General features: G+C 41.6%; 1 protein-coding gene across 1 annotated transcript; it reads right to left on the bottom strand.

Moving 5' to 3' along the window:
• Nucleotides 1-3,940: 3,940 nt before the first annotated feature.
• LOC146065599 (alcohol dehydrogenase class-3) lies at nt 3,941-13,571 on the bottom strand. The gene is made up of 9 exons (XM_083179055.1): nt 13,339-13,571; nt 12,526-12,627; nt 11,956-12,097; nt 9,071-9,158; nt 8,621-8,840; nt 6,911-7,171; nt 5,541-5,676; nt 4,460-4,598; nt 3,941-4,149 (listed from the first exon to the last, which is right to left on the bottom strand). Exons 1-9 carry the CDS (start codon nt 13,354-13,356, stop codon nt 4,125-4,127), a joined length of 1,131 nt encoding a protein of 376 aa, XP_083035181.1. The 5' UTR covers nt 13,357-13,571; the 3' UTR covers nt 3,941-4,124.
• Nucleotides 13,572-17,927: the final 4,356 nt, after the last annotated feature.

The raw sequence follows: 17,927 nt of genomic DNA, 5'->3' as shown, positions 1-17,927 counted from the left end.
GCGCAGGACCGCACATCACCGTTGCTGTGACCTGTACACATGGAGTGATGTGTGCTTAATTTCTGTGATCTCCTACCCGGGACTCAAGATTAAATCCATCCATATCTCCCTAAACCATTTCTTTTGAACAAGTACACAGCAGAATTCAAGTACACAGCAGAATTAAGAGAACTTCCAACTATCCACATTGCATTGGTGAGCTTTTGCAATGGAATAACACTTACCTATACACTTGTGTGCCAAATTATACTGTAGGTTCCATGGAGGTCCTGCCTACATATAATCATTTTCACAATTTATTCATACAACATACTCAAAACTACACATCTGGATGTACAGTAACATGAGTAATATACGTTGTGGAGAAAACACGTGTAGAAGTGGGGTGCACTGGATCTTCATAGGAGGACTTATAAGGTAATTTTATCCTGCTGAGGAAGCAGTTCTGCATAGTAACATATTGTTAAGCATCACTAGCAGCGTGGAATCCCCAAAAAGCAGGTATTGGACAATACATCCATGAACACTAAGCTGTATATAGGGCCTTATTCTAGTTCACTCTGACAAAATCCTTCTTAGATGGACAAAACCATGTGCACTGCAGGTGGGGTTTTACTTCAAAGATCTATATTGCAGTGTAAAAATAAAGCAGTCTATTTACCCTGCACAGAAACAAAATAACTTGCCCAAATCTAATTCTCTCTGCACATTTTACATCTGCCCCCCTACAGTGCACATGGTTTTGTCCATCTAAGAAGGCTTTTGTCAGAACTAGAATAAGGCCCAAAGTGTGGACACACTTCACTAATACCAGTGGATGTTTAGTATATTGTTTTCATTGCAGATTAGTAGATATGAAAGGTTCTAATTACTGTAGTACATTTGCTAACCACTGTTGAATGAACTCAACTACATTAAAAACAGCTTTTGCTTTATATTGCTAAATGAAAGATTGCTATGGCTATATCAGCTATTTTATATATTTTTTTCTGAGTATTAAGTTCCACGGTGTCTGCTAGCTGTAAGAATTTTATAAGGCCTTAATTTTAAATAATTATCAGCCAAGTGCTATATATTTAAAGTTTGTCACTGTAATAAATGTATTTGTGTCAATCAAGTTCTGGATAGAAAGCACTTTTTTTATTGCATTGCTTTGTAGTAAATAAAAAATGCATTATGTACATAAATCGCAAAACTGTGGCAGAGCAGGCTGATCACATCACCCACCAACTTACTGAATAACCCCTGCCACAGCACATTTGCCCTTATTCTAGTTCACTCGCAAAGGTAAATTCCTTTGCAAATGGACAAAACCATGTGCACTGCAGGTGGGGCAGATGTTACATGTGCAGAGAGAATTAGATTTGGGTGGGGTTTTACTACAAAGTGAGATCTATATTGCAGTGTAAAAATAAAGCAGCCAGTATTTTCCCTGTAAAGAAACAAAATAACTCACCCAAATCTAACTCTCTATGCACAAGTTACATCTGCCCCCCCCCTGCAGTTCAGGTGGTTTTGTCCATTTGAGAAGGAATTTGCCTCTGCGAGTGAACTAGAGTAAGGGCCCTTATGCTTTACAAACACGGACATGGGGCTTGGTGAAGGACAAGGACCCATGCTGCATTCTGCAGCATGTTATTCCCCAGGTGTAGTATGAGAGGCAATCTGGTAAGAACTTGCAAAGCAAGATGTACACAGTGTAGGGAAAAAAGTACAAGTCTTCCCATAGATCAGGGGTTCCCAAAGTTTTTGAATCAAGGCACCCCAAAGCGCCAGAAATGTTTTCGCGGCACCCCTAGGCTGAATTTTTCTCATTGAGAAAGTCAGAAACAAATATAAGTTCAATAAATTGTGCTTATATCTCATCCTTAGGATCAGTTATGTGGTAATGGACAGGATTTGGTACTGTCTATCCCCAATTTGACTATTATAATGGACATAAATAATTTGAATTGGTCCTGGACCATCAACCCAGGGCACCCCTGCAAGTCCCACAAGGCACCCCAGGGTGCCACGGCACACAGTTTGGGAACCACTGCCATAGATGCTCAAAGGTGAAAAGTAGTATTAAAGTGAAAGATACACAGCACTGATCATCACAAAGTAGGGTTAGATTTAGACACCGCAAACAAGCGGTCTCCCTCAGAGCAGGGCTGGGCAATTGCGGCCCTCCAGATGTTGAGGAACTACATATCCCAGCATGCCTCGCATCAGTTTCAGCATGGCCACATTGCAAAACTAATGCAAAGCATCCTGGGATGTGTAGTTATTCAACATCTGGAGGGCCACAATTGCCCAGCCCTGCTCTCAGAGGGTCTAGAAATATATGAACACTTGCTGCCGCTACTACCATCAAGCTTATTCAACGTTGTGTTCAGAGCTGATCATAAAATAGGATTTAAGTGCACATTCATTTTACCAGGATCTGCTTTATGCTCTTAAGAAAATACAAAATATAGTAAATTGTTGTTGTAAGGAACCTCCTCCACATTACTGCATGCAATACCTTAGGAGTAGTGTATGGGAGCTTTTACGACCTAAAGAAACATTTTTAGTTTCCGTGCGAAAAATGAATATACGATTTGATAATTTGAGTAGAGACTGTAAAAAAGTTAAGATTTTTATTTTTGGATGTAAATTTCCGAATAAACTTTTAGTAATGGCATTGTACATTAAAATTGTATAACAGGTTTTGTTTTGTCAATAGTAAAAGTGCATCTATCATATAATGCAATAGAAAAAAGGATAGCTACAGTAGAACCTGATTTGTTGCAATAATTACACCTCCACTTTAATTTTGTACCTACTAGCCAGGGAAGAGACCTATATTCTTTACTAAAGCTAACAAGAGGGAGGTGAAATAATTATAAATTAGATCATTCTACTAATTGCTGAAAAACTCTTGGGCTGTTCAACCATGAACCATAAAAGGACATTTAAAAAATGATGGATGTCAAATAACCGTATCATATTGAATCTGTAGGAACATTGGGGCAGATGTATTAAGCCTGGTGAAGAGATAAAGTCGAAGGTGATAATGCAGAAGCCAATCAGCTTTGTTTGAAAAATTACATGAGTTGCTTGGCTGGTGCGTTATCACCCTCTACTTTATCTCTTCACCAGGCTTAATACTTCTGCCCACAGTTTGAAAGTAATGATTTAAAAGGTTTAATAAATGGTTTCATAAGGATAAACTAACCGAATAAGGAACTTAATGGCAAGGGTTATGGTGGTGCAACAGCATAAAGACACATTGCAGCACATGTCTTCTGGAAAGTAGTTGACAATTCAATAAGGCCAGTGCTCTGCCCAGAAAGCTGTACAAAGAAACCTGAATGCCACTTTGTATTGCTACATTTACAGGTGGGTTACCTACATTAATATTTGTCCCACTTCCAGGTGATGCACCATCCTTGTGCTCCTACTTATATCTAATCATTTATACATTTCTCAGTATTTAGATAAATCAGTTTTCCGGACCAGAAAATGTCTCCTTTTCAGGGTGAAACAATCTTATGCATTTTCCGGAGATTGTTCTTTCAAGAATCGGTGAAGCATATAAACCATACTAGTAAGCCCGCTTGAAGCAAATGCTTCGAAAGCTAGTCTGCTACATTGTTATAGCCTCTGTGTTTGTGCATGTGTGAGAGAAAGATGTAGCTTCACTCACTGCCAAGAAATGGCAGTGTTTTGGTGACATAAACAGACACTAGATAGATTAAATATTATATTCTAATTCATTAGGTAAATGCACCCCTAAAACGTATCTATTTATATATATATATTTATATATATATATATATATATATATATATATATATATATATATATATATATATATATATATATATATATATATATATATACATATATACACACACATACACACACACGTATGTAACCCAGTAACAACCTGAACAAAATAAAAAGTAAAAATCAATTAAGAGAAGAAAACATTTATTAGAAATGAGCTAGATTACAAAATTAGCTGGTGTCAGGAAAAAGGTAACAGTCATCAGATAACGATTGAAACCAGATACCACTGCTGAACAACACATTGTTTTGCATACTATAGACTGCTATCGTCCCAACTACCAATTGAGCACGGCTTTCTTCCAAAACGTCTAGAAGTTTAGAACACTGCGAATGCTGTGAAAAAAATATAACAGTGGAAAAAAGTTACGTTTAACAAGAACTTGGACATATGTAGGATTTTATGGTGCAAATAAAATAAAATTAATTTCTAGAAAAAAAAAAAAAAAAAAGCTAAAAGGAAAGCAGAAGGCTACATTTTAAGGTGGTTTAATACATTGTGTTATTGAATGTAAATGGCTTGCTTATCTGTTGGCATGTTGTGTATTGGCTGTAATGAGTGGTACAGGCCAGGCATGGATTTTTTTTGCATTGCTACTAAAGTATTGTAAATGTATGCATTGCTGCATATTCAAAGTGAGCTTACCTCTTCCCAGCATGCATCAGTTCAAAGGCTTCATTAATAGAATCGAAGGGCAAATCGTGAGTCACAAATTCATCAACTTTTATTTTCTTAGCCATGTATTCCGAAACCAACTTGGGAACACTCTCTACACTCTTCCAACCTGCAGTATGAGGAAGTTAATAAAGTTTGGTTTGTTTTGTTGCCACCTTTATGAATTTTTATAAAAGGTTTTGCATAGTGACTATTGCAATTAATTGGCATCGTTTTTTTTTAAATACAGTAGTAGCAAACACATGTAAAGTTTTAAATTTTACATGCGTTTGTCACTAACAGCTTTTACAAGACACTTGGAGTTACTGCAATGCATTTAGTCACTGTAAGTGCATGTGGATTGAACACAATTGTCAGACCTGTGTTTACTGACAAAAACATGCTATACGTGTTAGCCATTAGCAATTCTGAAGATGATAAAAGCTACATTACCACCACCCTTAGGAATCTGAAATCTTTCTAGATTAGACTAGTCAGGAACATTGGAAAAAAATGTATTTACAAAATGCTTTTGTAGTTCTGACACATTGCTGGGACCAAATCGAATAGTGTAGTTACACATTAATAATGGTCTTTGAACTCCACTATTCTGTTTCTGGCACCCATATCACTGCAAATGGCACACAAAGTGCTCCATAATCGGTCATGTCACAAATACATAACTAGGCTAGTGCTTTCGGATCCATATAAATAGAGACATCTTAATATATATAAGCATTTACAGATCTATCCACACGGTAAAAAAAATAAAAAAATAAGTGACAAAACAATCCCATCCAAAACCTAAAACTGGGTTGGCTATGAATTAGTTAACAGCAATCAAGAAAGAAGTAGTTTGTTTACAAACACCTGAGACCCAGGTGTGAGTACTCAAAGGAATATTGCATAAGGAAGACACAAAAGCACTGTTGTAAACATCTACATTGCAAAAAGCTATACTGTATCTTTAGTTTGCAACTTGCATAATAAACAGAATATAAAAACACATTTTTTTTCATTCTAAGGTAACAAACCTTTTCATCAGTAAGTACTTCAAATCTACCAATCTTACCTCCAAAAGCAGTTCCTTTCCAAGTCCGCCCAGTGACCAGCTGAAAGGGTCGAGTTGAGATTTCCTGTCCAGATGCTGCAACGCCCACAATTACGCTTACACCCCAGCCTTTATGGCAGGCTTCCAATGCTGCTCTCTAAAAACAATAATATTTTGCCAAAATGATACAAATTCAGACCTTGCAATTAATTGTAAAAGGGTCATATATAAAACTAGCATGAATTACAAATTACCTACAAGCAGTAAAATGTAAAATAAATCATTAATAAACCAAATAGAATCCTTTGTTGAATAATGTCTACTGAATTCTCACTGCATCCAAAGGTTGCAGTTTTAACCATAGATACAGCTTCTACATAATGTAGAACAGGGATGGGGAACCTTCGGCTCTCCAGCTGTTGAACTATACATCCCAGCAAGCCCTGCAACAGTTTTAGAAGGCCAAAAAAACAAAACTGTAGTAAGGCATGCTGGGATGTGTAGTTAAACAACAGCTGGAGGGCCGAAGGTGCCCCATAACGGATGTAGAGGATAGACCAAGCCATGTACAGAGGGAGAGCAAGTCAAAATTCCCATGTCATACTCTCAAAGTCAGAACACAATTCTCCCCAGTAACAAAATGTACACACTAATCTCATCTTATAAACTGCATGCTCACCTGCGAAGCTGTCCATTTACTGGCACATTCCCATCTTACTCTAAACAAATGCAACTCTAAACAAATGCAACCCCAGAGAAAAACATTCCGGCCAATCTTTCTAATTAATGCTATATTTTGTTCCTCCAATTGGCCTCTAACCTACTTCAGTGACTTTCTTACCACTGCCTACATCAGTTTTTCTCTTCTCTCTCCCTCCTGTATTTGTGCAGTCAGGCATTTACTCCAAAAATGCTAATGATACTGCCAAATCCTCCTCCACTCCAATGATGTTGGGTATCCCACTATAACTTATCTTCAGTAATTTGCTCATTTACCTCTAGTACAATCACTACTTGACATCCAAATCTACCCAAATGTTCCCATCCCATGTAACCAACAGATGGAGGTCTCATTGCTACCTGACGCTTAACATGTTCTAAACTGCTCATCTTCCCTCCTTTCTAATCCAAAAGTGGGGCAGCAGAAGCAGTGGGTGGCGCACGAATATGTACTAAATAGCCACAAATCAATTTAGCATGAAACAGTTGCAGGTGGAAACAATAGGAAAATTCTAAGGGATCACTGGTCCATTTAACAAATTTTATATATTTCTACATACACAAATACATACATAAAACTTGTAGTATATAGAATGTCTGAGCTACTTATGTTAAGTGACAAAATGTTACACATAAAATAGCAGGAGATGATTTTTCCACGTGATTATTACCATAACGCCGACATTTCCGATACACTCAAAGGAATAGTCCACTCCTCCATCAGTCAATTCAACCAGAACTTCCTGAATAGACTTCTGGTAATCTGCAGGGCTGATGCACTCGGTAGCACCAAACTCTGTGGCCTTTGCAAATTTTTCCTTGTTGAGGTCAACTCCAATAATGCGGGTAGCTCCAGCCACTTTACATCCCATGATAACCGCCAGACCAACCCCTCCCAAGCCGAACACTGCACATGTTGAGCCTGGCTCCACCTGGCATTGACAGAACACATGCAGTTTTTAGACTTTATAAAACTGGAAGATTTAATAAAAAAAAAGAAAAAAAAAAGCCTGCATAAGAGAAACTGGTTAGCAAATAATGCATTCTGATTAATAATGGTTGGAGGAAAATTCATGGTTTGTTATTTCTGTCTTCAGTAGAAAGTAGAGCTACATCCTTAAGAGGTTTGTTTTAGATCCCAGAACACTGCATTCTGTTTACCTATACATAGCATTTTGTGAAAAATTCATGCCACATTTCTGCATACATATGGTTGACAAGTCAGAATACTAAAGGTGCGTATACACGGGGGGAGATTGCTCATTCTCCCCTTTTCATCAGCGACCAGAGATGGTCGCAGATGAAAGGGAACCTCTGTCGGGGGAGCCGCAGAGGTAATCAGCTGGCAATTACAATGGGGCTGAAAACGGGAGCACGCACAGAAAAGCATATGGTTCATTTGACCACCCTGCATCTTTTAAAATTCATGCAGTTCCTCATTCCTGCTTGAGTGCCACTCTCTGATTTTGTGCTTCTAGCACAGTTTGGTCTGTTAATCTTTGCTGAAATACAGATAAGACTACACTATAAGCACCACAGCAGTAAGTGACACTCCAGGCAGGAAACAGAGCAATGCACAGGTTTTGAAAGGTGTAGGGTGCTTGAACGAACATTAATAGAACAAAACTTCTAGAATACAAAAATATTTCTCCTTAATACTTTGTTACACTTTAACAAATTATTAAGTATAAATGTAACAGAAGCCTAAGCCCGGTGTTCATTGAGTAAATTGAAACATGAGATTACAGCATATAATTTAGTGACAGGTCATGCGTGTGAAATAGTAGGTGGAGTATGATTTAATTTACAAAGTGCCTACCACATCTGTGCATTAGTCTATTTGAAATGTCTACACCAGGCCTGGCCAACCTGTGGCTCTCCAGATGTTGTCAAACTACAAATCTCATCATGACTTACCACAGTTTTGCTATAAGGGAGTGTTAGAACTGTGGCAAGGCATGCTGGGATTTGTAGTTTCACAACATCTAGAGAGCCACAGGTTGGCCTGTCCTGGTCTACACCCCAAACATTTCAATGCAGAGCAGAGGATTTTGTAGAGATAAGAAAGAAAGCTAGATGATAAAGAAGCACAAACACAAATGGAAAGCACACCCTGTTCTAGGCACCGATGTATTAGATCATGGGTCTTCAAACTGTGGCCCTCCAGATGTTGTGGAACTACATGTCCCAGCATGCCCTGACAGTTTTGGCATGCTCTTATAGGAAAAAATGTGGCAATGCATGTTGGAACATGTAGTTTCACAACATCTGGAGGGCCACAGTTTGAAGACCCATGTATTAGATTATTGTTACCTTAATCTGAGAAAGGCAGACAAGTTAGGAATATAAAGAATAACATACAAAAGCATAAATCGTCTCACCTTGGCAGTGTTCAGAGCAGCTCCATAGCCAGTTGAAACACCACAGCCTAGCAAGCAGACTTTATTCAGAGGAGCTGTGTTCTCTATTTTAGCAACAGAGATGTCAGCAACAACTGTGTATTCAGAGAAGGTGCTGGTGCCCATGAAGTGGAAAAGTTGCTTTCCTTTGCAGGTAAATCGACTCGTCCCATCAGGCATGAATCCCTGACCTTGAGTAATCCTGTTACATAATACAGCAATTAAACGTGATTCTATAGTTGCATAGAAGACAGAAAACCTTCACCAGGTATATAAAGCATAGTCTGTAACATTAACTCCACAGCTTGTTGTCACAGAAACCAATGTAAACTTTGCTGTATTAGAGATCTATAAATAAATGATCACTCAAATATAGCAAAAAAGGAAAATGTGCCAACAAAAACAGTTTAGTTATAAAGATATATACACTACCTGATCTTTTGACATAGGTTGGTTTTGGGATTCAAGCAAAATTTACATTCCCCACATTGCGGAATATACAAAGGAATAACGGTGTCCCCTGAAAAATACAAAATCACTTAACAATTTGAGGCTTACATTTTCAACAGCTTCAGTGATATACTCAACGGTTGGAATTTTTGGCGCATTTAAGTAATGGGCGACAGACTGGCGATATTCAAAAAGCTCTGCTTTGTATGCCTTCTAATAACTGAATAGTAAAGCAAATTCCTCAGCACAGTAGTAGTTCAAAAAAGTAAATATATAGGGCAGGATGCACTACCATCGACCGCCCCCCTCCGATAATAAATTGCATATGCGATTAGTATCGCAAAGGTCAGCTCTTGCGATAAGAGCTGCCCTTTGCGAAGCAGCCAACAGGGGTGAGTGGGTCCCCAGCTGCTCTTCCTGCTCCGTCTGTCCCCATCTGCTGCTGCGGGGCTCCGCCTCCTCCTCCCTGCACCCAGAAGGGGATGTACAGGGCTAGGGAGGAGGTGGTCACTGGTCCGGGCACCATAACAGGAGGCTGGCCGGACATAGGTGAGGGGGAGGCCCTGTCGCTAAGGAATTGTTGAACCACTGTATTCAAAAGAAATTTAATACATAAAGTCTAAAATAAATTACATAAAAGTTGCCTTTTAGGGCAAAGAAAAATCGGTACTTGTTTCCTAGCACGGCGCCCACGATATTCAGCCGTATGGCATTGTATTAAATTAAAAATTGTATACCATTGTATATGGCATACAATGCAATGCGATTTTAAATCGTACAAGCACCCAAATGGGTTTTTTCAATGTTAAATGTGCCACCTATACGATTTTTAATTGTATAAGCACCTTAATAGGTGCTTACAATGTTAAATGCACCCCCACACCCCCATGTGGATAGTGGGGGTATGAAAAGGTCGGAGGACACGTACCGCCACCCCTCGCGGGCTCGCCATGCTTCGGGTTGCTGCTGATAGTACGGGTGCTTTTAACATTGTAAGCAGCTATTACGGTGCTTATACAATTATTTATCTTATAGGGGGCACATTTAACATTGAAAACACCCATTAAAATTGTATAACATCGGCTAACATCGCAAACCATCGTATGCGTTATGGTATGCGATGCGATGGGCGCCGTGCTAGGAAACAAGTACCGAAAAATCACATACACTTCACATATGCATAGTATTACAATATGGCAATCACTTTGGTGGATTGGCGACAATCCACCAAAGTGATTGCCATATTGTGAAGTGTATGCGATTTTCTTTGCCCTAAAAGGCAACTTTTATGTCATTATTTTAGACTATATATTTCAAGGTCCATGAGGGTCGCCTTGCAGTTGTTCAAATGCACTAAAATTTTGCATATTGTTTTTTTGTTAATTGGTACAAGATAGGGGGGCAACTAAGGGCGAGATGTATCAAATGGAAAATGCGGTAAAACCCCGGTTTTACCGCATTTTCCAATGTATCAAAAATGATACCACAGTGTAGGGTATCGCCACCTTTGGGTGGCGATACCCTATAGAAGCCTATGGGCTTCATTTCGCCGCCCGCCTACCCCCCTCTTGCTTACCTTCCTGAAGGGTCCTCCTGGACCCTGGAAGGTAAAACCCTCCTCCCCCTAGTGACACAGCCGGACGTCCTTCCGGCTTTAGGGGGGAGGAGGAGGCGCCAGGGACAGCTTGCTTAGCTGTCCCCGGCGTGAGGGATGCAGGAGCCGGCTGGGAGGTGACCCCCCGCACACCACATTCCAGGTATCGCGGGGGGCCTCCGTCACCGCATCGCAATGCCAGCCGCATATGTTAGTACATATGCGGCGGCATCGCGTCGGGGGAGCCGCGAAGGGCGCCGATGTATTTTAATACATCCCGCCCTAATAAACCTTTAGAAAGTTGAAAAATAAGGGCCACCCTAAATAAATATATTTATTATGTCTCATTAGGTATCATTGGGGATAAATACATAATCGGATAGTATAGCAGTATAATTTACTTTAGCAAATACACATTGGTATTACAGTAATCCATGGATTACAGGACAAATCTGTTGCTGGGTCATACACAAAGAAAACGCCACAGAGCTTAGGAAATATCAGACATAAATAAGTTTAGTTTTTGTGTAATGGGATTGAAGCTGAACAGGTATAATCACCCTTGAGTAAACACTTTAAGATACAATACTATACTTAAACTATAAAATCATGACCATGATACAGGCATGCAAGATCATTTTATATCTGTGTGTCAAGGGTGCTAAAATTCACAGCAGACCTACCGAGCTTACATACATCAAAACACATTTATAAAGGAATTATGGGCAGTCATCAAACGTTTTCAACGTTCACCACAATGTGAATGCATCTTTATAGCCTCTTCCAATTACTCACTTCCTGCCAGTACAAACAAATCATGACAAATGCAAGGTCAACCACGGAACCTTCAACTTATTCATGTCCATGGCCCATCATTGTGTTCATATGGAGAGCCATGTGCAAAGCTTAGCATTTCTTCAGGAGAATTAGGAATACTCATTAGAAGGTGCATTTTTGTTGGCCAAGTAACTGCAAGAGTCAAGTTGCACAGTGCATAATGTGTGAATATGAAAGTCTATACGAGGGGGTATTCATTCTTGTCTGGATTTTTCGGCCAGCAGAAAAATCCGGACATATCGGGCAGAGGAAAAATCCAGACATTTCTTTTCAATGCGGCTGTTTGCAGATGGCCTTTCCTGCTGATATAGACGAGACAAATCTGCATCCACGGAAATTAGCAAAAAAAAAAAAAATGGCCTAGAGATGGCTCCATTATGATTGAATCGCCAGCCCCCGCCATCCATCGAAGGGGGCGTACTTTAAGTATACTCACCAGCTTTAACTCTTGTAACGCCTTCTCCTACACTTTCTACAATACCAGCTCCTTCATGGCCAAGTATCACTGGGAAACATCCTTCAGGGTCAGCACCACTTAAAGTGTAGGCGTCAGTATGGCACACAGCAGTGGAGCGGATCTGCAATGATTGCATAAGAGCAATAAAAACCAAATTCACATTTGTAGACATACAGTATACCATGATATCAAAGAAAGTTACAACAGACACCATTTACTTTAACTCCAAGTTCATAAGGACCGCAATATGTTTTATGGCAAATACTTCAAATTATAGCCTACAAAGGGCTAAATAGCTGTGCAGTCCCCATTACTTTTAATGGAGACTACGATCTGACCCTATGTACAAAGATCCGAAACCCATAGCTTGCAATGCAGCAGCAATAAATACAGTAAAGGTGCCCATACACGTTACAATTATTGTATACAATATCATATCGTGCTGCACATACTTTTTGTACTAGATCTCTTCGCAAAACCGAGATGCAATATTGTATACAATAATGGTAACGTGTATGGGCACCTTGATTAACGTAATAGATAAGTTACCTTAATTCGGACTTCATGTGCTTTAGGTGGCGACACCTCAACTTCTTCAATTGACAAAGGCTTCCCTGCATCCCAGGCAACTGCAGCTTTGCATTTGATGACCTATAAGAAAACAGAAATGAGATACATAGATCACACACACACACACACCAAATATAAGTAGCATTTATATACAGAAAAGTGATAGGGATACATTAGCAACTTTCACTATCAGATCTACTGTAAGTCAAGTAACTTTTAATACCAATGAACCATACAATAATATACAATATTAGGTCATTGTTAGCAATGCAGACTACTATAAACAAATTTCTTTGTGCTATGAAGCACTTTGACAACTCCTCCTCCTCCTCCTATAGTAATGGTATGTGATATATACAATAGGTGTCTGCTGGGGTACAGTATAAGCATAGGTAGGGGATATAAATATAATGCAGCATAAATAGAAACTGCATATTAGATTAGATTAACAGCTGTAGACAAATCAGGATCTGGGCCAGATGTACTAAACTTCACATAGTGATAAAGTGGAAAGATAAAACAGCAGCCAATCAGCTCCTGTTATGTTACAATGCATTAACTGGCTTTGGCTGGTACAACTTTATCTCTCTCCACTATATCGCTGTTTTAAGATGAATCTCGCCCGGCTGCCATGAGATAGTAGCAATATAAAGTTGATTGAACGGTCTGCTCTCTGCCCTGCAGAGCAGATGGGTGCAGGAGTTGCCGGTGCACACACAGCTGCTGCCGCTGACAATAAAACACCCGGGGCCGGCACTGGAACACATCTTTTTCCTACTGCAGCCAGCTTACCTTCCCCGCCGTGTCCATGCTTCTCGCAGCTGTATGCAGTCGTTCAGGGTCCGCCACGCACCGCGCACACAGCAGTGACAGCACACGCCTGCCGCCGCCGCCCACTGCCGGTAGTTAAAGGCGCCTACACACCCCCAGCGCTGCCACTGTGTACTGTTATCATTTATGGGCGCCGCCTGCAGCACGGACGGACCTCAGCCCGCGCTGCCAATTCCTTGGAAGGAAGGAATCATTATACTAATATTGTATATAGGTCACTCCTATGTCTATGTGTCTATGCAGCAGTGCAGTTTACATATGTATTTAAGTTTTTTTTGTGTGTCATGTGTGTGTGTATATATATATATATATATATATATATATATATATCAGGGTTGCCGACCCTCCCGGAATTTCCGGGAGTCTCCCGAAAATCGGGTCCCCCTCCCGGCCCCCCGGAAGGGTGGGCAACCCTCCCGGATTCAGGGGGGACCCCCGCTGACCCTCGGATCGCGGCATTAAAATGCCGCAATCCTCGGGTCTCAGAGGAGGGGGCGGAGCTAAAACGGCAAAATCGCGTCATTTAGCCCCGCCCCCTCCACGGAGATCAGTGAATTAGCTGCTTTACCAGCATGGGGGCGGGGCTTAGTGATGTCACTCGCAAGCCCCGCCCCCTGAGTGTCTGCTGAATCTCTCCTCTCCGGGCTTCTCCCGGAGAGGAGAATCTCAAAGTCGGCAACCCTGATATATATATATATATATATAAAATGTTTATTTAAATGATATCAGAGAGCGTTACAACATTTTGAAATAATATAATAAAATACAGGCAGGGGCGTAACTAAGGGCCTTATTCTATGCGTAAATTTCCGAATTCTTTCTGATGGCGTTTTTTAGCCGTCTGCGCATGCGTAGGCAACGCTATGCGCATGTGCCACGCAAGGTCTCCGTACTTGTTCTCACTAAGGGCCAGATTCTCTAAGCTTCAAAAGTGATAAAATGGAGAGTGATAAACAGCCAGCCAATCAGCTCCTACCTGTCATGTCACAGAATGTGTTTGATGTGTTAAATGTCAAACAGAAGCTGATTGGCTGGCTGTTTATCCATTGTATCACTTTTGAAGCTTAGAGAATCTGGCCCTAATACCGTACAGAAATGTGCACCGCATTCACTCAGGAGATATGGGCGTATTATGGGCGTCATTCGGAAGTACACAGGGGCGTAGTTTCAAAGTGGGCTAAACTGGGCGTAAACATGGGCGTACACGAGGGAGTGCACTAATTCTGGTAGGCGTGCATTCGGACTGAACACCGACTGCAAACGAACCAAAAGGCAAGAAATATGCGGTGTCCATAAGCAAGTATTTCTTTGAGGACACCACTCGGTCATGCGCTAGGCATTCGGATCGCCCAATTAGTACTCCCGCACCTGAATCAATGTCACCTGAACACAATACAATCCACTCCTCTACTCATTACTCATTAATTACACTCTTTTCATTGCTTCAATTGGAAACATTGCAGCTTAAATGGACCATTACTAAACACACAAATCTATGCTGAAAGCACGGCTGCATTTGTTACACACATTTACACTGCAAGCAATGGACAGAACTTGCTATCACTAATATAAATATACATGTCACTTTTACATTCACCAATAACATCGGTGCGTACGGGCAGGTTCCCGTCCGTTCTGACGCGGTAAGACCGTGCAGACGCTGTAAGACCGTGCAGAATATGTGTGTGTCCACCACACACGCAAGGTTTGGATGTCGTCCGTAAACATGCCCTCTTCTTAAAGTGTGAGTCCGTCCGAATGCGGAGGACCGGTGGGCGTTTCTTCGTACCATGTCCGCACAGCGTGGCGTGCGGACCGCTGAGAAAGAATTCGGAAAATTACGCACCAACCAGAATAACCTCCTAAGGTTTTGTGATCCCCGTAGCAAAATCTTGCAAAAACACATCGGCCTCCACAGCACAAGTTTTCATCTGCTTGAGGGACAGAAAGATGCAGGGCAATAGGGAGGAGATATGTAAAGCTCCTCTTTTAGGTTAGGTAAGTATTCCTTTTTTATTCTTCTTCTTTATACTGATACAGGAAATCACGGGTTGCTCCAGGTGTGTTGAACACAATTTTATTATTCTTATAACATAAGTTCAAGGCAATGTCATCCAATACAAAGGTAACGCTAACAATGCGATCTAGAGATACAGACATACAAGAACAAAGGTTTCTTTATTGTACCGGAACATGTACTTGTTCTCCAGAGACTTCCTTCACGCAAGGCCTCCTCCGTTACACAGAACTATAACCTTACCGTATCTGCTACAAACTGTAAAATGGATTAATCTACATTCATTTGACTACTTACAAACTGACACTCAGCAGAGGTACTATCCGCAACCATCACCTTACTAAGCGTTAAAGTAGTCGCTCTATTTCTTATTTAGGGCGGGATGTATTAAAATACATCACCGCCCATCGCGGCCCCCCCGCCGCGATGCCGCCGCATATGTACTAACATATGCGGCTGGCATCGCGATGCGGTGACGGAGGCCCCCCGCGATACCTGGAATGTGGTGTGCGGGGGGTCTCTGTCACCTCTCTGCCCCCTTCTGCATCCCTCACGCCGGTGACAGCTATGCAAGCTGTCCCCGGCGCCTCTTCCTCCCCCTGCAGCCGGAAGGACGTCCGGCTGCGTCACTAGGGGGAGGAAGGTGTTACCTTCCGGGTCCAGGAGGACCTGGACCAGGTAAGAGAGGGAGGGGGAGAGGGGGGTCGGCGGGTTTTTCGGCGGAGGCGTCGGGCGGCGAAAAGAAGCCCATAGGCTTCTATAGGGTATCGCCACCCAAAGGTGGCGATACCCTACACTGCGGTGACGGTGCGGTCGGGTAATAGTACATAGGAAAATGCGGTAAAACGGGGGTTTTACCGCATTTTCCCTTTAGTACATCTCGCCCTTAAACATATATTGCTATTATTGCACAATAATCTATGACTTTACTTAACCAAACTTTATACTTTAAAGTGAACAAGCGCTTTTGTTACCCTTTTTAGGTGATCACCCAATAACCTTAGTACCACAAGTCTGCATGCAATAGTCTGCATGCAATAGAAGAGAATCCTTCTGTCTTTTGCCTCGGGTAAGTATATGAGTAATGCTTCCACGCAACCCTTCTTAGTGCTCTGGCTCGATGAACCGACTACCTTTGACTGTGTGGTGTAGAACTTGGAGTACCCTAGGTACACTGGCACAGGAATCCCAGATGATCTTCCTTCAGTAACCCTAGCATGGCTATGTAAATCCTGCGGGGCGTCCCCTGGCCACTAAGCCTGGTTTAGCCCAGTGGTGTACTTCCAGATAGTTACAGCATGCTGAATAACTGGTTCCCTTACGGCACAGCTGTCCGTGTAGCTATCCTTTTCCACTGTTCTCAGACTAATAGTAGTGCACTCTGTCTATGAGGATAAAGCCCTGGGATCTGTGAAGCTATTCGCCATACTCTACTGAATCTCTTTCTGTCGCCATAGATACGGCTCTTAGCTGCTGGCTCCCTGATGTCTCTATGCTAAGACTTCTCAAGCACAACTGCAACATAGAAACATAGAATTTGACGGCAGATATTTGGCCTATCTAGTCTGCCCCTTTTTTTAAACATGTTACCTCAAACCAAATTTGATCCTTATTTTTTTGTAAGGATATCAATATGCTTATCCCAAGCATGTTTAAATTGTACTACTGTATTTGCGTCTACCACCTCTGATGGGAGGCTATTCCACTTATCTACTACTCTTTCTGTGAAAAAATTCTTCCTCACATTTCCCCTGAATCTTCCTCCCTCTAGTTTCAGTGCATGTCCTCATGTTCTGTTGCTTCTCTTCCTGTGAAGAATGTCTCCCACCTGTACCTTGTTAAAACCCTTGATATATTTCTATTATGTCCCCCCTTTCCCTTCTCTGCTCTAAAGTATACATATTAAGATCTTTTAGTCTTTCCTGGTACGTTTTGTGATGTAGGCCACCTCCCGGCGGCTGCCAGCGTCCCCCTGCATCTCCTCCTTCCCCCTGAAGCTGGATGTTCTGCCGGCTGTGACACCAGGGGGAGGAGGAGATCAAAGGAGGACGGGAGGGGGTGGGCGTGCGGACGGCGTACGGCGGGCGGCGAAAGAAGCCCATAGGCTTCTATAGGGTATCGCCACCCAGAAGGTGGCTATACCCTGCCTTGCGAAAACGGGGCGGACGGGTATTGATACATAGGAAAATGCGGTAAAACGGGGGTTTTACCGCATTTTCCCTTTAGTACATCTCGCCCAGAAACTCTCTTGATGAGCCTGCCCGGCGGAATGCTTAAATAACTAATATCCTCAGTTGTGAGACTTATTGAAATAACGGAGCAGTTCTTACAGTGTGGTTATATGGGAAAATAGTGCGGGATCCCGCACTGTAATCCTGGTAAGGTTAGGCATTAATCAGTCCCTGTCAATGTTTTTCTGCCTTTACTTGTCTGCCTAGTACTGCTGAAAGGTAACTGATTATATAGGGCTGCCTTCCCAGATGGGATTTTCATTAATAGTTCATGCACAGTATCGACTGCTGGTGAGACTGTT

The sequence above is a fragment of the Crinia signifera genome, chromosome 1 (assembly GCF_055691185.1).
Source record: "Crinia signifera chromosome 1, ASM5569118v1, whole genome shotgun sequence".
In the NCBI taxonomy this organism is placed as follows: Eukaryota; Metazoa; Chordata; class Amphibia; order Anura; family Myobatrachidae; genus Crinia; species Crinia signifera.
The sequence above is the reverse complement of the archived record's forward strand: the minus strand, read 5'-3'. Positions and strand labels throughout refer to the sequence as shown.